Here is a 27,597-nt window from a genome sequence, read left to right as displayed (position 1 = left end):
GGAAATTTGCTGGTGGTGGTGGGGAGAGATAGAGGCAAAAGAGAAGGAAAGGATATGTGGAGGACAGCAGACTGGCATCTGTCCAAAACCTGGTCCCACATACTGATCTGAGAACCTATGGAGAAGCTTATGGTGTTACTGAAGAGAGGTTTTATGATGCTCTGGACATAAATGCAGATGATTCCATTGCATGACACAGAGAGTAGATATGGGAGGAAGAAGTGGAGTTTTCTCCAGGCTCTACATGGAAGCCAGCACCACTGTTGGAACCCTGAGGAATGAGGAGTTGAGAAGTATCTGAGCCATCACCTCAGCCAACACATGAGCATTCCCATGACAGCCAAGGGGAAATGGGAGGATTCTCTAGAGGGATGTGGACCTACAGATGTGGCCAGCAGAAGGGGAGGAAAGAAATAATAAGGGATAAAATGTACCGAACACAAGGATAAGTCAGATATGACAGTTAGCACTCTAGATGATTATCTTATTTAAGTATCAAAATGACCCTACATGGAATGTAATATTGCGCTACAAGCTCAGATTTGAGGGTCAACTCATATGCAGATGAGTCATGATGCCACTGTCCTCAAGTTTACTCTGGATATTAGCTCCATCATCTGTAAAAGACAAAAAAAAAAACCAATAGTGACTACATGAGGAATAAAAAAGGGTAGTTGAGGCAAAGCACTTGACATCATGGAGGACTTATATAAGCCCTCTGTAACTCTCACTTATTATGATCCCTATTTTATCCGTATGTAAACAGAAGATTAGTAACTTACCCAATACACATAAGGGTCCACATTTGAATGATTGACCCTGACATGAGAACACAAAATCTTATCCATAGGAATGTACTTTGCCGACAGACTCAAAACTTATAGTGTCTTCAGGTAACCATGCCCTAATATCAAGGTGATAAGGGGATTTGTGTATCAATCTAAAAACTTTATACCTATGTATATTCTCTTTCAAAAGTAAGGGCTGAAAAAGTCATAGTAAATGTAAAATAATTAAGAGAACTTACTCTCATACAACCTCACTTAAAGGAACTATTGAATAATAATATCAGCAAGAACAAAGGTGAGAACAGACCAAGGATACAGGAAAAAGCATCCCAGAAATGTATAATTGTGTAATATAATTAGTATATTTACCCATTTAAAACACAGATGTATAAATAACAATTAAAATTCATGGGAATAGTTGATGGGAATTGGGACTGTGTTAGGATCCTTAAGAGGAGGATACAAATATGGAATAAATGAGACTCTTGTCAGAAAATTTACAGTTAAACTAATTCGGGTATGGGACTTCCACAGTGGCAGAGTGAGGTGGTCAGCAAAGCCTCGCCTCAAAAGCAATGTTAGAGACACCAGAACCTTAACAAGATGGTATAAACTTACTACTGTTCCCTGTGTCTCCCCTCTAATGCAACAAAACACCCCAGAAATTATGCAGACAGCAATAAAAATACTCTGAAGACTGGCAAAATGAAAGTGGACTAACTGGAACTTGAGGAATGACATGTGATGAATTCCGTGTGTGTGTGTGTGTGTGTGTGTGTGTGTGTGTTAATTCCTCATATGTCCAGGACTTGGTGCCAGGGAGATCTGGAACCTAGAGCCACCAATGCGCATATACAAAGCAACAACAACAATAAAATCCTGCTCTCTCTGGCCAAAGGACAAGAACGGAGAAAGAGAGTTCTTGTCCTGCTCTCTCCAAAGAGACTGCGTGAGGAGATTCAACCCTCACTTTACAACTGAGTCATCAGGAAACAACCCAAACTGTTCGTGGCAGCAGCAGTAGCAAAGCCCTTGGTCTCCTTGCCCTTTAACAGTGGCATAAGGAGATCTCAAAGAAATGGCCACTGACGCCCTGTCTCCAACCGAAGGTGGCCCAGGGACACCAGGCAACCCACTGAACACTCACTATCCCCACAGAGCACCAGCAGGAATTAAGCAGAAGTCCTAGTTGTCAGGGTAGAGATCTTTTACCTCTTTGGTTAGGTTTTTCCTAGGTATCTTAAGGTTTGGGGTGCAATTGTAAATGGGATCAATACCTTGATTTCTCTTTCTGTTGCTTCATTATTGGTATACATAAATGTATTTCTGTACATGTATTTTATATCCTCCAATTTTTATGAATCCGTGTATTAGTACTAAAAATTTTTTGATGGAGTCTTTCAGGAGGTTTTCCATGTAGAGTACATGTTGCCTGCAAATAGTGAAAGTTTTACTTATTCCCTGCTAATTTGGATGCCCTTTATTTCTTTTTGTTTTCTCATTACTGAGGCTAATAGTAACGGTGAAAGTGGATATCTTTGTCTCATTCCTGAGTATAGGGGGAAAGACTGTCAGTTTTTCCCCATTGAAGATTATATTAGATGTGGATCTTTCATATATGGCCTTTATGATGTTGAGGTATGTTCCATCTATCCATACTTTCTTGAGGGTTTTTATCAAGAATGGATGCTGTATTTCGTCAAATGCTTTTTCCGTATCTATTGTCAGGACCATAGGGTTCTTATCCTTTCTTTTATTAATGTGGTGTATCATGATTGGTAAACAAATATTGAAGCAGTCCTGTAGCCCACTTGGCCGTGGTGGATAATTCTTTTAAGGTACTGTTGAAATTGATTGGCTGGTATTTTGTGAGAATTTTACATCCATGTTCATTAGGGATATTAGCCTGCAACTCTCCACTTTAGTGGCATCTTTGTCTGGTTTTGGAATCAAGGTAATGCTGGCTTCATAGAATGAGTTTGGAAGTTTTGCTTCCATTCCTTTCTTTTGGAACAGTTTGAGAATCATAGGTACTAACTCTTCTTTAAATGTCTGGTAGAATGCTTCTGGGAAGCCATCTAGCCCAGGATTTTTGTTTGTTGGGAGATTTTTGATTACTGATTTAATTCCTTTACTGTTTATGGGTCTGTTCAAATTTTCTGTTTCCTCCTATTCCTTCCTGTTTCTTCAGTTTTGGTAGTTTGTGAGTGTCTGGGAATTTGTGCAATTCTTCCAGATTGCCCAATTTTTTAGTATATAATGTTTCATAGTATTCTCTTATAATTGTTTGTATTTCTATGGTGTGGGTTGTGATCTGTCCTTTCATTCATTGTTTTATGTATGTGGGTCCTTCTGCTTTTCTCTTTTATATGTCTGGTTAGGAGTTTATTACTTTTATCTATTCTTTCAAAGAACCAGCTCTTAGTTTCATTGATTTGTTTGTCTGTTTGTATACCATTTATTTCTGCTCTAATCTTCATTATTTCCCTTCTTCTGCTGACTTTAGGCTTTATTTGGGTTTCTTTTTCTAGCTCCTTTATGTGTAAGGTTAGGTTGTATATTTAGGACTTTTCTTGCTTCTTGAGATAGGCCTGAATTGCAATATACTTTCCTCTTAGGACTGTCTTTGCTGTATCCCAAAGGATTTGGACTGTTGTGTTTTCATTTTCATGTGCTTCCATGTATTTATTTCTTCCTTAATGTTATGGTTAACCCATTCATTCTTTAGTAAGATGTTCCTTAACCTCCATGTGTTTGAGGGCTTTCCAAAATTTTTCTTGTGGTTGCTTTCAAGTTTCATGGTGTTGTGACCTGAAAATATGCATGGATGATCTTGATCTTTTTGTACTTGTTTAGAGTTGATTTGTGATCCAGTAAATGATCTATTCTGGAGAATGTTCCATTTGCACTTAAGAAGAATGTGTATCCTGCTGTTTTAGGATGAAATGTTCTGAATATATTTGTTAAGTCCATCTGGTCCAGTGTGTCATCCAAAGCCATTGTTTCCTTGGTGATTTTCTTCTTAGATGATCTGTCCATTGCTGTAACTTGGATGTTAACGTTCACTACCATTATTGTATTATTGTCAATGAGTTTCTTTGTGTTTGCCATTAATGATTTATGTATTTGAGTGTTTTGAGTTAAGGCATAAATATTTATAATTGTTAAATCTTGAATGTAGACTCCTTAATTATGATATAATCTTCTTTATCTCTTGATACAGTCTTTGTTTTAAAATCTAATTTATCTGCTATAAATATGGCTACTCCAGCTTTCCTTTTACGTCCATTAGCATGATAGATGGTTTTTCATCCCCTCACTTTCCATCTGCAGGTGTCTTTAGGTCTAAAATGATTCTCTTGTAGATAGCATACAAATGGATCTTGTTTTTTTTTTTTATCCATTCTGATACCTTATCCATTTTTTTTTATCCATTCTGATATCTTTTGATTGGAACATTTAGTCCATTTACGTTCAGAGTGATTATTGAAAAATATGAACATTTGTGTTGTCTGTAGAATTGGTGTTTCTGGTGATGTTCTATGGTCCTTTCTAGTCACTGTTTCTTTTGGTCTTTTGTTTTTTCTCCACTGAAAGAGTCCCACTTAAAATTTCTTGCAGGGCTGTATTAGTGATCAGGAACCCCTTTAGTTTTGTTTGTCTGGGAAACTCTTTAGCTCTCCTTCTGTTCTGAATGACAGCCCCACTAGATAAAGAATTCTTGGCCACATGTTTTTCCCATCCAGTATGTTGAATATATCCTGCCACTCTTTCTGGCCTCCTAAATTTCTGTGGACAGATCTGCTGTGAACCTGATCTGTCTTCCCTTGTAGGTAAAGTTTCTCCCCCCTTGTTTTCATGATTATTTCCTTCTCTGTTATTTGTGAAGTTGACTATGATATGCCTTAATAATCAGCAGCTTTTGTTAAATTTAGTGGGAGTTAGCTGTGCTTCTTGGATTTTGATGTCTGTGTCTTCCCCAGATTAGGAATATTTTCAGCTATAATTTTCTCACATACACCTTCTTCCCCTTTTTGTGTCTCTTCATCTTCTGGGACTCCTATGATATAATTGTTATTCTTTAATAAGTCACTGGGTTTTCTCTATGTCTTGTGGGTCTTTTGCCTTGTTTCCCATTCTTTTCAGCTTCATTATTTTCCATAATTTTATCCTCTATATCACTGATTCATTACTCAGCTTCATCCATCCTCTCCATCATGGCATCCATTGGAGATTGCATCTCAGTTACAGCATATTTAGTTTCAGCATGACTAGATTTTGATTATTTTCTCTCTGCAGAAAGGGATTTTCTAGTGTCTTCTATGCTTTTTTTTTTCAAGCCCAGCTAGTATGCTTGTAATCATGGTTTTAAATTCTAGTTCAGACATCTTACTTATATCTGTATTGATTAAATCCCTGGCTGTAAGTTCTGCTGCCTATTCTTTCTTTCAGGATAAATTTCTCCATCTTGTCACTTTGTCCACAAAAGAAGAAAAGAAGAAAAATAAGAAAGAAAGAAAAAGAAACAAACAAACAAACAAATCCTAGGATCCTGTCTGTGTTTTGGTCTACTTGTTAAAAAAATCTAGATCCAAAAATATAATATAATATAATATAATATAATATAATATAATATAATATAATATAATATAACATAATATAGGTGCCTGGGTGGTTCAGTAGGTTAAGCATTCTACTCTTGGTTTTGGCTCAGGTCACGATCTCACAGTTTTTAGTTCAAGCCCTGCATCGAGCTCCATGCTGACAGTGTGGGGCCTGCTTGGGATTCTCACTCTCCCTCTTTCTCTGCCCTCCCCTGTTCACACTCTGTCTCTCTCTCAACATAAATAAATAAACTTTAAATATGTAAAATAAAATATGATAAAAAATAAGAAACAATAAAATTAAAAGAATATGTATATATAAAATGTATAAATAAAGATAAAAATAATAGTAAAAAGAAATTGAAAAAACGAGAAAAAATGAAAAATAACAAAAAATAAAGAATAAAGGTAAAACTGAAGTTAGATCCTATTTTCCCTAGAGCTGAAATTTTGCAACACTATGATCTGTAGACTTGGTGCAAAGGAGTTGTTTGTGCTGATCTTCTGCAGAAGGGGCCTGCTCTGCTGACTCTCAGGCTGACTTGTGTCAGTGGAAACACCTTCAGGATGCAGTGGGTGGGGCCTGGTGTAAATAACTCCAGCCTCCACTAGATGGCGCTGTGTTTCCTTCTGAAGCCTGATGGTGCTGGAGCGGGGAGTAGATGGAAGATGGCATCACTTCACCCTGTAGTCCCCAGGGAGGGGTGCTCACTTCTGTTCAGGAAGCCCTTACAGAAAAGTGTCTTAAGCTTTTGTCAGATCCCTGTCCTTAACCTGTCTGTGCCTGGCAGTTGGCACACCCAGAGCCACAGTTCTCCTGTGTTTTATCTCTGGCTGGTGGGTGTGATTCAAAACTCCAAATCTTAAAGTAGACCCTGCTCCCATCCTCTGCCCTTCACCATCCTGCCCCAGAAAAGTAGTCGCATGGCACACTCACGGTGCTAGAATCTATTGTGACACACAGTGAAAAGCTGTGACCAGGTTATTTGCAGTCTCTGCATGCCTCTGTCCCAGAAAAGCAGTCACACAAGGCAAGCACAGGGGCCAGAGTCTACCGTGGTGCACAGCGAAAAGCTGAGACCAGGATGTCTGCCATCTGCAGGAGGCTCTGTTCCCTGCTATTGAATGGCCATTCAATGACTCCCAGGAGGACTATTGTCTTTGAAGAGGCAAAAGCAAAACAAACAAACAAACAAACAAAACCCTCCTCTTCCAAATATACACCAGATGGGGAGCAGTCTCTCCTAGTGCGACCCAGGGGATGCACACACAATGGGGACTTATGTGAATCCTACAGGTCACTCATCCTACCACTCTCTCCCTCTCTTCCTGACCACTCTCCATGAAAAGGGTTCCCTTCCCTCTGTGGTACTGAGGCTTTCCTCTCCCCCAATTCACAGCTCTGAACCTCACATCTGCCACATTCTCCCACTCCAATTGTACAGAGTGTTTTCTTAATCCTCAGACTGATTTCCTGGTTGTTCCAAATGATTTGATGATGAGCTAGCATGTTAGAAGGATGAGACAAGCTCAACATATCCCCACTATTATGCCAAATATCTTAACTCCTCCAAAACCCCAGGTTGAAATAAAATAACTAACATTTAAAAACTTGCTAGATAGACTCAATAGTAAGCAAAGATGACAGAGGACAAAATCAATGAACTTGAAAACAAATCAGTAGAATTTACCCAATCTGAATAAAGAGAACACAGTAGACCAAAAAAAGGATGGTGTGTGTGTGTGAGTGTATGTGAAAGATCCTCAGGAACTTAAGTGACTGAAGCAAAAGGAAATGTAGCATTCATAGAATTTATATTATCAGAGTCCCAGAGGGAGAGGACAACGTATAGAAATAAACATCTAGTGGAAGAAATAATGGCTGAAAAGTTCCAAATTTGGCAAAAGGCATAAATCTACAGATTCAAGAAGCTGAGCAAATCCCAAAAAGGACAATAAGAAAATAAAAATCCATGCCAATACACAGCAAAATTAAACTTTTGACAACAAGAAAACAAAGTGACTTATTCTTTCAATGTTTATTTATTTTAAGAAGAGAGCATGAACAAGGTAGGGGCAGAGAGAGAGGAGAGAGAGAGAGAGAAAGAATCCTAAGCAGGCTCCATGCTCACAACTTGGGGCTTTATGCAGAGCTTGATTTCACTACTTTGAGATCATGATCCGAGCTGAAATCTAGTTGGATGCTAAACTGGCTGAGCCCTCCAGGTGCCCCAATAAGGAAACAACTTTAAAACAGCAAGAAAGAAGCAAGATATTGCATAGAAGAGAGTGCCAATTTGAATGACAACAATTTTCTCATCTAAAACAATGGAGGCCAAAAAGAAAAGGCACATTTTTCAGATGTTGAAAGCAGAGAACTGTCAATTTTGAATCCCATGTCCTTCCTTCAAGAATGAATGAGAAATAATGATGTCCTAAGACAAAGGAAAACTAATAAAATTTATTGCTAACAGACCTACTCTTAAATGCTGGTTAAAGGAAGATCTCCAAATAGAAAGAAAATAGTAAAAGAGGAAGGTTGAGGTCTTCAGAAAAGAAACAATAGAATGGATAAAAATAGAAGTAAATATAATATATAATCCTTCAGCTCATGATTTTCTTTAATCATATTTTATGGTTGAAGCAAAAGTTATAACACCATCTGATATAGTACTCAAAGTATATGGTGTAAATAATTATATTTTTATAAGTGGGAAGAGTAAAGGTAGGTAAAGTTTCCACATTTCACTTGAAGTGATCAAACATCAACACCAGTAGACTATGGTTACATATATGTATGATTATAACTAGAGCAACTACTAAGAAAACTACACAAAATGTAATATGCTGGAGAACACTATAAATAAACCAGGAACTCTAAAAATGTTCAAGTAACTCACAGGATGGAAGGAAAAAGAAATGGAAAAATGAGAAATATAGGAAACAGACAACAAATAATAAAATGACAGAAGCATGTCCTAATATACCAATAATTACTTTAAATGTCTATGGTCTGAATATACAAATTGAAAGACAGAGCTTGGCAGATGTAAGCATTTGTTGTCTGCAAAAACTCACTTCAAACATAATGACATACCTCTGCTGGAAAGGAAAAGGACAATGCAAGCATGCAAGCATTATTTTTTTTAATCAGAAAGGCATATATTAACATCAGATAAAGTAGACTTCGGTGCAAAGAAAGTAAGTAGGGACAGAGGGACATTACATAACAACAAAAGGATCTATCCACCAAGAAGATATAGCAATTCTGTATGTACCAAACAACAAAGCTTCAAAATACATGAAGCAAAACACTGAAAGAACCAAAAGAATAGACAAATTCACAAGCATAGTTGGGGGCTTCAGTCCTCATTTATCAATTGATAAAATTAACAAAGAAACTCATCAAAATAAAAGAATTCAGCAATGCTATCAAGAAATCAAATTTGAGGGCACCTGGGTGACTCAGTTGGTTATATACAGAGGCTTGAATGTAAATGAAAGCACAACTTATCAAAATGTGTGAGATGCAGCTAAAGCAGTGCTGAGAGAGGTACTTAAAGCAATAAATGCTTACATTAGAAAACAGAACTCACGAAGCACCTTGGTGGCTTAGTCGGTTGGGCGTCTGACTTTGGCTCAGGTCATAATCTCACAGTTCATGGGTTTGAGCCCCTCATCTGGCTCTGTGCTGACAGCTCACAGCCTGGAAATGGCTTTGGATTCTGTGTCTCCCTCTCTCTCTGACCCTCCCCTGCTCACACTGTGTCTCTCTCTCAAAGATAAATAAACATTAACACACACACACACACACACACACACACACACACACAAGAAAAGAAAACAGAACTCAATAGCACTCAATAATCTAAGTTCCTACCTCCAGAAATTAGAAACAGAATAAAAATAAATACCAAGAAAGCAGAAGGAAAGAATTACTAAAGAGAAAAGCAGCAGCAAATGAAATTGAAACAGGAAGATAGAGAAAATTAATTAAAGTAAAACCCCACTTTTCTGAAACAAAATCAACAAACTATAGAGAACAAACAGATAGTTAGTAGAGGGGAAGTGGGTGGGGAGATGGGTGAAATAGGTAAGGGAATTAAGAGTATACATCTTGATGAGCACTGAGTAGTATATGGAATTGTTGAATCGCTATATTGTACACCTAAAACAAATATAACACTGTATGTTAACTACAGTGGAATTAAAATTTTAAAACATTTAAAAACCCAACAAACAAACAAATAAGCAAGCAAACAAACCTATAAATGAATTCAGAGAGAATTGACATCTTTATTATGTTGGGATTTTTGGTCCTTGCATGTGGTATGTCTCTCCAAGAATTTAGATCATCTTTGATTTCTTTCATTTGCATTTTTTATTTTTATCTCACAGATCCTGTGCATATCTTGCTTGATTTATACCTCAGTATTTCATTTTCTCTGAAAAAATTTTAAGTCTGTTGTCGTGGCTTTGATTTTGGTTTCTACCTATTCACTGTTAGTATATAAAAATGAATTCATTTTTGTTTATTGATCTTGTATCCTGAGACCAGGTCAAACTCAATAATTTGCTTTAGGAGGAGTTATTTTGTAGATTTGCCTGGGGTTTTCTGTACAGACCATCATGCCAGTTGGAAATGGCATTTTATATTTTCCTTTTCAATGAATCTCTCTTTTATTGCAAATATCTTCTCCCATTCTGACAGTTGTCTTTTAGTTTTGTTGGTTGTTTTCTTTTCTGTACATAATCTTTTTTATTTTGTGTAGTCCCAGTGGTTTATTTTCGCTTTTATTTCCTTTGCTTCAAGAGACTTATCTAGAAAGATGTCACTATGACTGATGCAGGGAAATTACTGCCTGTGATCTCATCTAGGATCTTTATGGTTTCAGGTCTCACAATTAAATTCTTAATCTATTCTGAGTTTATTTTTGTGTATGATGTAAAGAAGTGGTCCAGTTTCAATCTTTTGTACCTGTCCAGTTTTCCAAACACCTTTTGTTAAAGAGAATGTCTTTTTCCCATTGAACAGTCTTGTCTATTTGTTGAAGATTAATTGATCATATAATTACAGATTTATTTCTGGGCTTACTATTCTGTTCCCTTGATCTATTTTCTATTTTTGTGCCAGCACCATACTGTTTTGTTTACTATAGCTTTGTAATATAACTTGAAGTATGGAATTATGATACTTCCAGTTTTCTTTTTCTTTTTCAAAGATTGCTTTGGTGTTTGGGGTCATTTGTGGTTCCATACAAGTTTTAGGATTGTTTGTTCTAGTTCTGTGAAAAATTCCATTGGTTTTTTGATAGGAGTTGTATTAAATGTGTAGATTTCTTTGAGTGCATAGACATTTTAATAATATTGGTTCTTCCAATTCATGAGCATGGAATGACTTTTCATTTCTTTGTATCATCTTCAATTTCAATTTCATTTCTTTGGTTAAATTTATTCCTAGGTAATTATTATTTTTAGTGCTATTGTAAATGGGATTGCTTTCTTAATTTCTCTTTCTGTTTCTCCATTATTCTCATATAGAAATGCAATGGATTTCTGTATATTGATATTGTATCCTGTGACCTTACTGAATCCATTTATCAGTTCTAGTAGATTTCGGTGGAATCTTTAGAGTTTTCTGTATATATAGTATCATATGATCTACAAGTAGTGAAAGTTTTACTTCTTCCTTACCAATTTGGATGCATTTTATTCCTTTCTCTTGTCTGATCGCTGTGGTTAGGACTTTTAGTACTATGATGAATAACTGGTGAGAGTGGACACCCCTGTCTTGTTCCTGACCTTAGAGGAAAAGCTCTCGGTTTTTCACTTTTGACTATGATGTTAGCTGTGGGTGTTTCATATAAGACCCTTATTTATGTTGAGGTATATTTCCTCTAAATACTTCGTTGAGGGTTTTGTCATGAGTATATGTTGTACTTTTTAAAATGCTTTCTCTGCAGTTATAGAAGTGATCATATGGTTTCTATCCCTTCTCTTATTAATGTGGTATATCACATTGATTGATTTGCAAATATTAAAACACATTAGCATCCCAGAAACAAATCCCACATGATCATGGTGAATTTTTAAAAATATATTGTTGGGTTCAGTTTAATAAAATTTTGAGGATTTTTGCATCTATATTCATTAGAGATCTTGGCCTGTGGTTCTCTTTTTGTGTGGTATATGTATCTGATTTTGGAATCAGGGTAATCCTGGCTCATAGAATGAATTTGGAAGTGATCTTTCCTTGTCAATTTTTTAAAAAAGATTATCTTGCTGGTAATCTGTCTAATCAAATTTTCTATTTATTCCTGATTCAGTTCTGGTAATTTATATGTTTATACAAATTTATCCATTTCTTCTAGGTTGTCTAGTTTGTTGGCATATAATTTTTCATAAAATTTTCTTAAAATCCTTTGTATTTCTGTGGTGTTGTTGCTATAGGATGAACTGCTCTGAATGTATCTATAAAATCCATATGCTCTACTGTGTCTTTCAAAGCAGCCATTTCTTTGTTGATTTTCTTTGAATGATCTGTCCACCAATGTAAGTGGGGTGTTAAAGTACACCACTATTATTGTATTACTATCAGATCCCTTGTATTTGTCATTAACCATTTTATGTGTTGAGTGCTGACATATTGGGTGCATAAATATTTACAATCGTTATGTCTTCTCTTTGGATTGTCCCCTTAATGATTATATAGTGTCCTTCTTTATCTTCTTTACTGACTTTGTTTTAAAGTCAATTTTGTCTCATAAGTATTGCTACCCCAGCTTTTCTTTTCACATCCATTTGCATGATAAATGTTCTGCATCCCTTCACTTTCTTTTTTTTTTAATTTTAAAAAATTTATTTATTTTTTAGAGACAGAGAGAGGGAAAGTATGAGCAGGGGAGGGGGAAAGTGGGAGACACAGAATCCAAAGCAGGCTCCAGGCTCTGAGCTGTGTGTTGGCACAAAGCTTGATGTGGGGCTCGAACCCATGAACTGCAAGACCTGCAAGACCTTCACCTGAGCTGAAGTCAGATGCTCAACTGACTGAGCCACCCAGGCACCCCTGCATCACTTTCAATATACACGGCTGTTAGGGTCTTATGTGAGTCTCTTGTAGGCAACATACAGATGACTCATTTTTTTATCCATTCTGTCACCTAATGTCCCTTGATTGGAGCATTTAGTACATTGACATTAAAAGCAATTATGATAGGTATGTACTTATTGTCATCTTGTTATTTGTTTTTTGTTTCTTTTTATGCATCCTCTCTGTTCCTTTCTTCCCATGCTATCTTCTCTTACCATAAGTTTGCTGTCTTTAGTGACATACATGGATGCCTTTCTCTTCATTCTTTGCATATCTACTACTAATTTTTGATTCATGATTACCATTAGGTGTTTCTATCTCTGCACCTCCTATCTTCCATGATGTAGTCTCTTTTCTCCTTCTAGTTATTCAGTTTGTTCTCTCAGTCCTCAGATCTATTTGTTGGTTGTTCAGAATGATTTGATATTCATTTAACTGTGCTTGAGGGACAAGGCAAATAGGATCCTCTTACTATTCCACCATCTTAGCTCTTATCATGAAGAAATTTGTTTATAAATGTTTATAGCAGCTTTATTCCTTATAACTTCAAACTGGAAACTACCTAAAAGTTTTTCAGTAGGTGAATGGTTAACAAACTGTGATACATCCATAAAATGGAATATGATTCATTTTTAAATATTTTTTTAATTTATTTCTAGGAGAGAGAGAGAGAGAGAGAGAGAGAGAGCGTGAGCAGGGGAGGGTCAGAGAGAGAGGGAGACACAGACTCTGAAATAGGCTCCAGGCTCTGAGCTGGCAGTCAGCACAGAGCCCAATGCGGGGCTTGAACCCATGAACCGCGAGATCATGACCTAAGTGGAAGTCGGACGCTTAACCAACTAAGCCACCCAGGAGCCCCAAAAAAGGAATGACTATTGACATACACAATTTGAATGAACCTCAAAGAAATTACACTAAGTGAATAAAGCCAGTCTCAATGATACTGTGATGTTGTGACTTATAATAAGAAATATATATTTGGTCTTTGTCTTATTTCTGACACAGTACTCCTAAAAACTTTGACATTTTCTAAATGATAACAGAAATGGGAGCATCTTTTGTTATATTTTATGTTTTGTCCTAAGTTCCTGAAATAGCTTCAGAGAAATAAAAGTGAAAAAAAGTGTTTTGTTATCATATATAATAACATGATAACATATATCATATAACATATCATAACAAGTCCCTTCCCACCACACCTGAGTTTGTTAAGGGAGTGACTTTTAGAAAGCTTTTAGGAAATCTAAGGATAGGGGCTGGCTGCCAAGACACTGGAACCTTCTTCCCCCTCCCCTGACCCCTGGGAAAGGGAGACGCGCTAGGGATTGAGTTCAATCACTAGCAGCTAATGATTTAATCAATGGTGCCTATGTAATGAAGAGTCCATTAAAAACTCAAGAGGACAGGATTTGGAGAATTTGGGGTTTGGTTAACACATCCACATGCTTGAAAGGTAGTGTGTGCCAGTTCCATGGGGGCAGAAGCTACTGCTATCAGGACCTTTCTGGACTCCACCCTACATATTCCTTGTCTAGATGTTCATCTGTATTCTTTATAATATCCTTTATAGGAAAGAAGAAAGAAAGAAAGAAAGAAAGAAAGAAAGAAAGAAAGAAAGAAAGAAAGAAAGAAAGAAAGAAAGAAAGGTAAATGTTTCCCTGAGTTCTGTGAGCCACCCTGGCAAATTAATTGAATATGAGGAGGAAGTCAAAAAGGGTCAGTAACAATTTGGATTTGTGAATGGATTCTCAAGTGGAGACAGTATTGTGGTACTGAGCTCTTTACCTGTGGAATCTGATCCTATCTCCAGGTAGCTGGTGTCAGAATTGAGTTAATAGCTTTGTGGTGTTGGAAAACACACATCAGAAAGACATAGTGCATGACTCCATTTATCTAGCATTTGTGAAATAACATGATTATAAAAATGGAGAATAGATTAGTAATTTATAAGGGTTAGGGATGAGGTAAGGTGACTATAAATGTGTAGCATGACAGTCTGGTGATAATGGTACAGTTTGTATATAAGATGTAGCGATATTTACATAAAGTTCAAGTGATAAAACTGCATAGAGCTGTATGTATACACACAAAATAAATTCATGTATAATTGATGAAATAATAAGCTTTGTGGAAATATTAACAAAATATTAACACTCGGTGAAAAGTTCACAGGACCTTCCTATACATCTCCTGTGATATATAATTAGTTAAAAATTAAAAACTTTAAAGCAATGAGAAAACTAGAACTTGTCATAAATAACAGTTTCAGGACTCTAGTAATCCACCAAAGGCATACAACAAATTGAGAAGTATCAACAAAAACTACTGAATCCCAGGGCAGAACATAGGAATCTGTTGCATTTAGCCTGAATACTCCCCATCTGCCCACTCCTAGCTCGATCAGAACAGTATTCCTACCTGGAAAGGGCTAGTTGTTAAAACCAGATGTTTTTCACTGGAGGTGGCTGACTTGATTTGGAGCAGAGAACAGAATGACCACAAATGAGTGTGTTGTTGAAAACAGTAGCAATCTTGGTGGAAAACAAAATGGAATGGCCAACATCACAGCAAGCCTGAGATTGGATTCCTTGGTTAGAACAAGCAACAGACTAGAAGAATAGTCAGTCAGAAGTTTAGTAGTGCCATCTGGATAAGAAGATGGGCATAGTAGGTCTTGATAAACTGCCATATACCCCTTGAAATCAGGAAGGTTGTGCACATGGGCAATGCTGTGTATAAGCTCAGAAGAGACTGGAACATGCTCTAGCTATGTGCAACTCACCATCTGAAGGTGAGGTTTTATGTAAGCACAGAGGATACACAGAAGACTTTGTGAAAGTTAAAAGTTGGCAGTAGATGTATAACTGCCTGAGTTCTGTGTTTCCCAATCCACACAAAGATCTGTCAGCAAAGGATGGAAACCCTACTGGCTCAAGATATTTCAGTGCAACTTTGGACTAATTGTTGGCTAATACAAAGATATGCTGACACACAAGCAACCTTTAGGAAGCCAGACTTAAGTATCAAAACAAAGAGGTGGAGGGGAGGGACCTGACCATAGATGTCAGTGTTGGCTAATCACAGAGGAGGTAGACTCCACAGCATTTATCCAGGAATGTCACTAAAACAAATAAACAAAAGCAACAAAACAACCATCAGAGTAGGAGAGAGTCAGAATCCAAAGCTGTTACATATATTATCTAAAATGTCTACTTTTCAACAAAAATTTTTTTTCGTCTAATTCCAAGCAACAGGGAATTGTGACCCCCGGTCTTTCTGAAGGAGCCCATTTGTCAGACATAGCAGACAAACTTCAAAGCAACTATTATAAATATATTCAAAACATTAAAAGAAAATGCATTTAAAGAATTAAAGGAAAGTATGACAATGACTTATCAGATCTCAATCAAAAGAAAAAATTTTAAAGAGTGAAATGGAAATTCTGGAGTTAAAAAATATAATGGAAATGAAAAAAATAGCAGATTTCAGTCTCAGATAGGAGAAGAATAAATCAGTGAACTTGAGAATTCATCAATAGAAATTATCCCATCATATGAGCAAAAAGAAAAATAATAAAAAGTGAACAGAGCTGCAGAATCCTATGGAAAACAACACATAGGTATAATGATAGTCTTAGAAGGATAAGAAAGAGGCAGAAAAAATATTTTAAAATATAATGGCCAAAGAGTTCTCAAATTTAATAAAACACATTAATTTACATATCCATGAAGCTCAATGAATTTCAAGTAGAACAAATACAAAAATGTCCACATCTAGACATTTAAGAACCAAACTATTTAAAGACAAAGAAAATCTTGAAAGCAGAAAGAGAAAATGACTCATCACTCACAGAGGAATCACAGCACAATTAAGAGATAACTTCACATCAGAAACTATAGAGCCAGAATACAATGGATGACATAATCAAAGTGATAAAGGCGGGGGGTGGGGGTGGGGAAGCCAACTAAAAATCTATATCCAGAAACTATCTTTCAACCATGAAGGTGAAATAAAGACAGACTCAGAAAAACATAGACTGAATATACTGCTAGCAACCCTGCTGACAAGCAATACTAGACAAGTCTTTCAGGAAGGGTACTAATTTGAATTCCTATGAACAAAGAAAGAGCACTGGAAAAGACAAATATGTAGGTAATATAAAATGTTAATTAAATTTTTTCTTTTCTTCCTGTGATTTAAAAGGCATAATATTGTCAAGTAATAATTATCAACCTGAGCTTATAACATATAAAGATGCAATAGTGTCTCAGAGAGGAAAGATAATATATCTATGTTGGAGCAAAGTTTATGTTATTTACTGGAAATAAATTAATATTAATCAATTGATTCATATTAATCTAAGATATATTTCCTTTAAATTTCATTTTGATATAATTTTATATTTGCCAACAAATTTGGGGGGAAGGTACAGGGAGTTCCCATATGCCCTTTAGTCAGTTTCACACAATCCCAGTATCCTGTATAACTATAGAACAATATAAAAACAAGGAAAATTACATTGATACAATCTACAAAGTTTATTCATATTTGATTATTTTACATGTATTTATGTGTGTGTATTTCTATGCAATTCAATTGCAATGTCTATATAGATTTGTGTGATCACCACAATCAATATACAGAACTAATCTATCACCAAAAGCCTCCCTTTTGACATCTCTTCATAGCCACATATATCTACCCCATGCCTAACCCTTGTCAACTACTAATCTATTCTCTATTTCTATACTTTTGTTATTTTAAGAATGTTACATAAATGGGATCATGTGCTATTGACCTTTGGCAATTGACTTTATTAACTCATCATAATTCTCTTGCAGTCCACCTAAACAGTGTATATCAATAGTTAATTTTTTTAATGTTTATTTTTGAGAGACAGAGAGAGTGAATGGGGAGGGGCAGAGAGAAAGGGGAGACACTTAACTGACTGAGACACCCAGGTGTCCCTCATTTCTTTTTATTGCTAAATGGTATTTCATAGAATGGATGTACATAGTTGTTTAACCATTCACCCATTGAAGGACTTTTGGGTAGTTTCCAGTTTTGAGATATCAGGAATAAAGCTGCTATAAACATTGGTGAACATGTTTCTTCATCGAAATAAGTTTTCATTTCTTTGTGATAAATGTCCATGAGTGCAATTGTTCAGTCAAATGGTAAGTTCACTTTTGGTTTTCAAAGGAACTGCCAAACTGCTTTCCAGAGTGGCTGTATATTTTGCTTTTTGACTATCAATGTATGAATGACCTAGTTTCTCTGTATCTTCACCAGCATTTGACATTATCACTACTTATTTTAGGCCTTCTCATAGGCATGAAGTGATAGCTCACTGTGGTTTTAATTTGGATTTCCCTACTATCTAATGATGTTAAATATCTTTTCATGTATTTATTTGCCATATGCATGTCAGGAGGTAGATATTTGAAAATTTAAGATATTGTAATTCTTAGAGAAACCACTATGAAAATAACTCAAAAATTAGTAAAAAATAAAGGGGGAAGAGGGGAGATTAAAATGATACTCTAAAAAAGTCTATTTAACACAAACAAAGGTAGTAAAGGAGCAACAGAGAAGCAAGAAACAAAAACAAAACAAAAAACATACATGAGACAAATAAGTAGCAAAATGGAAAAAGTAAATCCAACCATAGCAATAATTACAATAAATATGAATAGATTAAAAAGTGCAAATAAAAGAACAGAGACTAGATTTTAAATAGCAAAACCCATTATATTCTGGCTATAAAAGATACAGCTTAGATTCAAATATACAAATAAATTCAAATTAAAAGAATGGAAAAGATATTAATTATCAATAGTATCCATAAAAAAGCTGGAATAACTGTAACGATATTTGGCAAACATGGATTTAAGTCTACAAATATTTCAAGGGAGAAAGAGGGACATTTCATAGTGATAAAATGATGGATAATCAGGAAGATATCACAATTTAAAACCTATGTGCAGCTAACAACAGACCTCCAACATCCACACAGCCAAAACTGACAGAATTGAAATATAAAATAGACAATAAGACAATTATAGTTGAATATTTTAAGACTCCATTTTTAATAGCTGGTAGAAAAATTAGACAGGAAATCAGTAAGAATAAAAAGACTTAAACAACACTATCCCACAACTTGACTTGACATAGATTGAACACTCTGCCCCCAAACAATAGATTATACCTTTTTTAAGAACCTATGGGACGTTTTCCAAATAGGGCATATGGTTGGCCATAAAAATGTCCCAATAACTTTAAAAGGATTGAAATAATTAAATGTAGTTTTAAGGCCACAGGGATAGAATTATAAATCAAAACCAGAAAGAAATGTGCAAAAATCTCCAAATATTTAGAAATTAAAGAACATACTTCTTTTTTTTTTTCCACAGTGAGTCATGTTTTTTTTTATTGTCTTCAAAAACACTTCAGTGGCTCCCTTCGGTTTCAGAGTTACAGTGCAATATGTGAAAACAGATAGGGGCACCAGGAGGGAATTCCGAAGCTTGGGGAGTCCTTGCAGTCCTGGAACCCGGGCTGGGTCATTTATGAGGGTTTCTGGTCCACATGTTTTGGTGGAGCTTCCCTTATCAGAGAAGATTTCCCTAAGATATTCCAGAATGACTTCTTTTCTTTTCTTTCTTCCTTTCTTTCTTTCTTCCTTTCTTTCTTTCTTCCTTTCTTTCTTTCTTTCTTTCTTTCTTTCTTTCTTTCTTTCTTTCTTTCTTTCTCTCTCTCTCTCTCTCTCTCTCTCTCTCTCTCTCTTTCTTTCTTTCTTTTTTTTTTAAAGAACATACTTCCAAACTTAGGGTCAAAGAAAAAAATCATAACAGAAATTAGAATATATATTGAACTGAATGTCATCCAAACATAGTTTCAACATTATTCTAATACCATTAAAGAACGGAATTTATAGCTTAAAATACCTAAATTAGAAAAGCAAACGGTCTCAAATACCTAATCCTCTACCTTAAGAAACTTCTAAGAGAAGAGCAAACTAAACCCGAAGGAAGCAGAAAGAATTAAATAATAAAGACTAGAACCTATGTTAACAAAAATAGAAAACAGCAAACCAATAGGGAAAATAAAACCACAAATAAACCAATACAAGTAATCAACCTTTAGACACACTGATCAAAAAGAAAGCAAGAATGAGAATGGGAGACATTTAGATGGAAATACAGAGGAAAGTCAGTAACAAAATTAGAAATTGAAGAGAGGGTATCATTTTCTACCTTACAGATATTAAGATTATAAGGAAATACAATTAATGATTTTACGCCAACACATTAGACAAGTTAGATGAAATGGGCAGATTCCCAGAAAGACACCAGTTACTGAAACTGATTTAAGAAGAACTAGAAAACCTTAGTAGGCTTACAACAACAAAAAGATATTGAATTAGTAATTTTGAATCTTCCCATAGAAACTCAGGCCCAGATGGCTTCATTAGTAAATCCTCCCAAACATTTGAAGAAGAAATTATATCAATCCTTCTACGAATTCTTCCAGATATATAGGAAGGAAGACTTCCAGCTCATTCTTTGTAGGCAATATTACTGATACTAAAGCCAGACAAAAAGAGCACAAGGAAACAAAATTTCAGACCAATATCTCTCATGAATACTCAAACACAGAATACTCAGACACAGGAACATTCAACAAAATATAAACAAATTGTACACCAAAAAGAGTGAGTTTTACTGTTTGCAAATTAAAATAAAATAGATTGTTAGATTGTTAGGGGGACCCAAAATGGAATGCAGATTGTGAGAAGTGAATCTAAGTGTGGTACAAATGAATCACATACCCTCACTAAAAGGAAGCTGAAAGGAGCTGAACGAAGTGACTCTTAAAAGCAGTGTTTTGGGGTCACCTGGGTGGCTCAGTTGGTTAAGGGTCTGATTTCAGCTCAAGCCATGGTCTCATAGTTCACAAGTTTAAGCCCCTCATTAGGCTCTGTGCTGACAGCTCAGAGCCTGGAGCCTGCTTTAGATTTTGTGTTTCCCTCTCTCTCTGCCCCTTCCCCACTTGCATTCTGTCTCTCTCTCAAGAATAAATAATAAAAAAATTAATTTAAAAAAAAACAGTCAATAATAATCGCGTTGGCAAGGTCCATTGATGATGCAAAGTTCAAGGATAAAAAGGATTTTTTGGTAGCATCAAAGAAGGATTCTCCCCTCAAATATTTATTACACAGGAAAAATAATTATACAATGGAGAACTCTGGCATACATCATCTTAACCAGGTGATCAAGGCTAATATTTCCCATAATAAGACATATGCATATTATGTACCCTTAGATGATGTGCTGAGAAATGTACATCACCTAAGGCTTTTCTTAGAAATCTATAACGTCAATGTTATTATGAGGAAAGAGAAATCCGAATTGAAGGAAATTCTGCAAAATACCTAACCAGTACTCTTCAGACATATCAAGCTTACACAGGTATTAAGACAGAGAAATGGTCAGTTGGGAGGAGACTCAGAAAACATGACAACTAAATGCAATTTGAGATTCTGGACCGATACTGTGACAGAAAGAAAACTTTACTAGAAACACTAGGAAAATCCAATAAAGTCAGAAGTTTAGCTAATAGCATCATAGTGTCAGTTTCCTGTTTTTGACAATTGTTCTGTAAGACATTAACATTAGGAGAAGCTCAATGAAGGCTAGGTGGGGATTCTTTGTAACCGTAACTATCCTGTAAGTCTAAAATTGCATCCAATTTAAAAATGAGGGGCGCCTGGGTGGCTAAGTTGGTTAAGCCTCTGACTTCGGTTCAGGTCATGATCTCATGGTTTGTGGGTTCAAGCTCTGCGTCGGGCTCTGTGCTGACAGCCAGCTCAGAGCCTGGAGCCTGTTTCAGATTCTGTGTCTCCCTCTCTCTCTGACTCTCCCTTGCTCACGCTCTCTCTCTGAAATAAATAAAACATTTAAAAAAAATTTTTTAATGAAAAAAAGACTAAGTTGGCACAGCCATTTAATAATATACACTAGGCACGATCAAGCCCACAGTGATGTCGGATGGGCAGGTGAAACACAGAGGAGGGAAAAGGCTGGTGTGTGAGTGGTCATCCCACGGTCTCAAATACAAAAATCAGGAGTCAGTGTCTAGAGGCATAAAGTGGTGCTGCTTTCCCATCAGCCAAACCACAGAAAACCTGACACAGTAAAGGCTAGCTACGTGTACAAGTCAATTTTCCCTCCACTATGTTCAAGAGCAAAGACATGGAACATTTGGCATAACAAAAAATCACATACATAGATTCAATATATATTATTATATGTAATACATAGTATATATTTTGTATACTCTATACATATTATATACATTATATATACATATATGTATATATTATTATACATATATACTACACGTGTAAACATGTATTTTATGTTAATGGTATGTTCTATTATTATATATAAGAGTTATATTGAATACATTATACATCTGTATATACATATGTATACACATGTATTATATGCATGCATTACATATATGGTATATATTATGTACATTACAGATAGTAAATTATGTAATATATATAATACAGCTAACAATACAGATAATACATATAACACACATATATTATATATGACTATATAAAATATATATGACATATAACTATATATGACTGTGTGTGTGATATATATAACTTTGTTCATTTACTGAATGTTCATTAAACTTTGAACACTTTGTGGTACAAAGTGTTCGTATGTAGAAAGAGAAAGACTGACAAGGGTCCAATTAAGCAAGTGGAGAAGGTGGTCTTGCCTGCTCCTGTCTGGAGCAAAACTGGTCTCCAAATCTTGTTCTTCAGTTGCAGGGATCCTGACCACTGTGTGGGCAGGCCTAACAAGCTCCAACCACCCAATCTCTAGGGGCACATCAGGCAGAAAGACAAAGGGAATCAAACTCTGTCTCTATGGAGAGAGCTAACCCACTTGATGGGTGGAGTGGGTCCACAGGCACAGTGCCCTGGGCATAGCTGGACTTTGATGGTTTTCTACAATGCTCATCCAAAAAACCAGTGAGGCCCAGCACAAAGCACTGGGGAATATATCCTAGTGGGCCAGTTAAAGGGGACCCGCTTTTTACAACCAAACCAAGCAGGGCAAAGGTTTAGAGAGAACCGCAAGAAAAAGAGCCCATGGAGGTGCCCCTCCATCCAACTATGGGAAGGCCACTGGGCCTGGAGAGTTCTGCATCTGCCAGGTCTTCTGTTGTGAATCAGCACTGGGGGCTGCAGGAGGGAGTGCCTGCCACAGGCAGGTGTGGACACAGGGAGGCTGAGGGGCACTGCAGGTGGAGATGGCCTCAGTCTTACCTTTCCAAGGCCTTGTTGATCCACTGGATCGCAGCTCTCTTCTCTAAGTCAAGGTCTTCAGCAGTGACTTGATAACCCAGCTGGGGCAGTGGGGGCAGTATCACTGGCTCATGTCGCCTGGAGGACAGCAGCAGAGGAATCTTTCGCTTCTGGGGCCTGGTACTGTCGGGTGGAGGTGAGCGATCCCTCAAACTTTGCTTCTGCCCAGAAGGTGCATCTGCAACATTTTCATACTTGATCATCCTTTGTGGTTCTACTGAGGCTGAAGAGCTAGAATGATAGCTCTCCTCACTGGCCTTCTTGGCGAGCACTTGGGGCTCATATGAGGCTGGGGCCTGGATCCCGGCTGTGCCTGGGAAGCTCCTCGGCATTGGTGGGAACCCTCGAGTGGAGCTGTAAGAACTGGTGATGGCATTGCGTTTGCTGCATGAGCTCAAAAAGCACATGTGGGATTTCTTAATCAGGCTGTCTGCTAAGCTCATAGAACGGAAGTCTCTCTTCAGAGGCCCAGGCCTGGGCACAAAGGAAGAGAGGACTCCGTTGACCATCAGGCGCCTAAATGCTGACTGCAGTCTCCCACTGCACTCGGGAACCTGTCTCAGGTCATCCTGCCCCTTGGGGACTGGGTGCCGTTTCTCTGGTTTTGCCAGCTCTTTCTCCTTCTCAATCAGGGAGGTCAGGTCCTTCTCTTCTTTGGCTTTTGCTTGACCATTCTCTTTGAGGGCCCTCATCCAGATCTCCCTTTCACAAGGATTTGGGAAGTGACCAGACAGCGAAGACCACATACAGAGGACTGTCTCCTTCAGAGCCAAACAGAGCGTCAGTTTGCCCTTAGCAGATGCCATCTTCAGGATCACTGAAGTGCAGAACATCTTGGGCCTGCAAGGAGACACCACCGGCTTCGGACAGCGGGTGTGGGGTACTGAGGAAAAGACCCCCAGAAATAAAAACCGGGCCTGATGGATTGGATATTGCCGCCGATGGACTATGGCAAACCGCAGACGGTACCGACGACGACGGGATGAAACCACAAGATTCTCGCATGACAGCCTGCGAGTTACGTCCAGAGTCGGGGCCGCTGAGTGAACACGGCAGGTTGGGATAACCCGACCGACCGGGTGCGCGGGCCTCAGGCTCTCAAGTGTCTCTGGCGGGTCCTCACCCCGCAGAGAAGGGGCCAGCGGCCGAGGGCGGGGCCAGCTCAGGTAACTGCCCATGAGGAGCAGTTCTGCAAGGTCGGGTGCTTCAAATAGAGTCAGTAGCTCAGAGAAGTTTCCGTTAGCTGCCAAAGGGGCCCCGGGCAAAGCGTGCACTGTTGGATGTGCCGCCTATGACGTGACCTTGGAACGTGTGAGCAAAGAAAGGGGCACGTGAGCACTGCACGAGGGAAGGACGCACGCACTTAGGGCACTTCCCAGCCCCTGCTTCCCATCGAAGGTGCTGGCACGAGGTAGACCAGCTCATTGCGGGCGCAGCACCCTTCACCCAGCCAGGTCCCAGCTCCTTTGTGCGGAAGGTGCAACACCATGGTTCCCAGAACCCAAGAATGGCTCCAGGCTCAGGAATGCCCACTCCAGTCGGGAGACTCAGAGACAACACCGGGGTCCACCTGTGGTTCCTCTTGCCCCTGCATACCCAGGGGTCAAACCACTCAGAATCCGTCGTTCCTAGATCCTGAGGGATGGTACGTACCATCACCTGAATGTTCAGGAGGCAGGAAGATCCCAGGAGGGAACTAGGTAGGTGTGGGATGCCAGAGTGGAGACCCTAACCTACTGCTTCCCTTTCCCTGGGACCTGACTTTCTTGGTACTCCTTGTGTCTCCCTCCTCTTTCCTGGAAAGTAAAGATTCTAGAAACATTTTATAAGATCAGAACTTGAAGGGGCACCTGAGTGGCTCAGGTCATGATCTCACAGTTCCTGGGTTTGAGCACAGTGTTGGGCTCTGTGCTGACAGCTCAGAGCCCGAAGCTCGCTTTGTATCGTCTCCCTTTCTCTCTCTCTGCCCTTCCCCCACTCATGCTTTGTCTCTCAAGAATAAATAAACATTAAAATAATTGTTTTAAAAATCAGAACTTACAAAACCCAAATGGCCAAAGCAATCCTGAGAAAGAACAAAACTGGAGGCATCATACTCCCTGATTTCAAGCTATATTATTACAAGGATATAGTAATCAAAACAGTATGATATTGGCATAAAAACAGACAAATCAAAGAACAGAATAGAGAGCCCATAAATAATCCCATGCATATATGGTCAATTAATTTATGACAAAGGAGTCAAGAATATACAATGAGCAAAGGGCAGTCTCTTCAGTAAATGGTGTTGAGAAAGCTGTATAGGCATGCAAAAGAATGAAACTGGACCACAAAAATTATCTCAAAAATGGGTTGAAAACCTTAACCCTTAAAACTCCTAGGAGAAAGCATAGGTGGTAAGCTCCTTGACATTGGTCTTGGCAATGATTTTTTTTGGATTTGACAGCAAAAGCAAATAGATGGGACTATATCAAACTAAAAGGTTTTTGCACAGCAAAGAAAACATCAACAAAAAGAAAAGGCAACAAACTGAATGGGAGGAAATATTTGCAAACCATCTACCTGATAGTTAATATCTGAAATATTTAAAGAACTCATACAGCTCAATAGCCAAAAAAAAATCCAATTAAAAAATGAGCAGAAGATCTGAATAGACATTTTTCCAAAGACATACAGATAGCCAACAGGTACATAAAAACATATTTAAGGTCACTCAACATCAGGGAAATGCAAATCAGAAGTACAATGAGATAGCACCTCACACTTGTTAGAATGGTTAGAATCAAAAAGACAAGAAACACTAAGTGTTAGTGAGGATGTGGAGAAAAGGGAAACTGTTCCTGGAAACATAAATTGGTGCATTCACTGTGGAAAACAGTAGGGAGGTTCCTCCAAAAATTAAAAATAGAACTGCCATAGGATCCAGCAATTCCAATTCTTGGACAAGAACACTAATTTGAAAAGATATATAGACCCCCATGTCCTCCAAAGAATTATTTTCAATAGCCAAGATATGGAAACAACATAAGTCTTCACCAATGGATGACTGGATAAGAAAAACAGATATCGATACATAATGAAATATTTTTCAGTCATAAAAAATAATAAAATCTAGGGGTGCCTGGGTGGCTCATCAGTTAAGCGTCCAACTTCAGATCAGGACATGATCTTGTGATCCATGGGTTCAAGCCTCATGGTCAGGCTCTGAGCTCCTGGAGCCTGCTTCAGATTCTGTGTCTCCCTCTCTCTCTGACCCTCCCCTGCTCACGCTGTCTTTCTCTCTCTCTCTCAGAAATAAGTAAACCATTAAAAAACTTTTAAAGAAGATTAAAAAAATCAGAACTTAGAGGTAGCAACTTGATATCATTTTGGACACCCAGGAGCAGTATCATCCCGGGACTAAAATTTGATCCCTGTTTTCAAGGTCATGCTTTGCCATCACCCTAATCTCTGTTTTCTGCATCTTAACAGATCATATAGGCCCTTGTGTCTTTCTTTTCCAGTAGGTCTGTGCCTGTGGGATAAGAGAGATAGCCTGGCAATGCAAGGTGGAACTCAGAAGTCAGCTCCCTTACAAACATTCTGACTGAAGTTAATATGATGGTGAACACTTCAAAATATTTAGACTACTTCAAAGGTTTTGATGTTCTAATAATTACCCCCGCTTCTTTGTGGTTGTTGTTCTTTAAATTTTTTTTGCCTGCATTTCTATTCTTATCACTTAGTGAATGACCCAAGTCCTTTTATTAGACCACGTAGTTTTTCAAAGTAGTCATGACACACACACACTCACACACACACACACACACACACACACACACACATTGGAACATTATTCAGTCATCAGAAAGAATGAAACCTTGCCATTTGCAACAACATGGATAGAGCTAGAGAGTACTATGCTAAACAAAATAAGTCAATAAAATAAAGACAAATACCATATGATTTCACTCATATATGGGATTTAAGAAACAAAACAGATGAGGGGCACCTGGGTAGCTCAGTTGGTTAGGCGTCCGACTTCGGCTCAGGTCATGATCTCACAGTTTGTGGGTTCGAGCCCCGCGTCGGGCTCTGTGCTGACAGCTAGCTCAGATCCTGGAGCCTGTTTCGGATTCTGTGCCTCCCTCTCTCTCTGATCCTCCCCTGCTCACATTGTCTCTCTCTCTCTCAGAAATAAATAAAACATTAAAAAAAAAAAAAAGAAACAAAACAGATGAACATATGGGAGTGGAGGAAGAAAAAAGAGGGAAGCAAGCCGTAAGAGACTTAAAGATAGAGCAAACTGAGGGTTGATGGAGGGAGGTGGGGGTTGGGCTAGATGGGGGATAGGTACTTTTTTCAGTTTATTTATTTTTGAGAGAGAGAGTGCAAGCACACCCTGGGAGTGGGGGGTGGCAGAGAGAGAAAATCCCAGGCAGGAGTGCGGAGCCCAATTCAGGGCTCAAACTCATGAACTGTGAGATCATGAGTTGGACATTTAACTGACTAAGCCACCCAGATGCCCCAGGTGATGGGTAGTTAAAAGGGAACTTTTTGGGGTGACGGGTGGCTCAGTCGGTTAAGCGTCTGACTTTGGCTCTTATCTCACAGTTTGTGGTCGGAGCCCTGTGTCGGGCTCTGTGCTAACAGCGTGGAGCCCGGAGCCTGCTTTGGATTGTGTCTCCCTTCTCTGCCCCTCCCCTGCTCACACTCTGTCTGTCTCTCTCTCTCAAAAGTAAA

General features: G+C 37.9%; 1 protein-coding gene across 1 annotated transcript; it reads right to left on the bottom strand.

Moving 5' to 3' along the window:
• Positions 1 to 457: 457 nt before the first annotated feature.
• LOC120225369 (nuclear envelope pore membrane protein POM 121C-like) lies at positions 458 to 24,557 on the bottom strand. The gene is made up of 3 exons (XM_039223582.1): positions 24,529 to 24,557; positions 22,837 to 24,176; positions 458 to 617 (listed from the first exon to the last, which is right to left on the bottom strand). Exons 2-3 carry the CDS (start codon positions 24,051 to 24,053, stop codon positions 614 to 616), a joined length of 1,221 nt encoding a protein of 406 aa, XP_039079513.1. The 5' UTR covers positions 24,054 to 24,176; positions 24,529 to 24,557; the 3' UTR covers positions 458 to 613.
• Between the last annotated feature and the right edge of the window lie 3,040 nt (positions 24,558 to 27,597).

Source organism: Hyaena hyaena, unplaced genomic scaffold (assembly GCF_003009895.1).
Source record: "Hyaena hyaena isolate Hyena2069 unplaced genomic scaffold, ASM300989v1 scaffold_1385, whole genome shotgun sequence".
Classification (NCBI taxonomy): domain Eukaryota; kingdom Metazoa; phylum Chordata; class Mammalia; order Carnivora; family Hyaenidae; genus Hyaena; species Hyaena hyaena.
The sequence above is the reverse complement of the archived record's forward strand: the minus strand, read 5'-3'. Positions and strand labels throughout refer to the sequence as shown.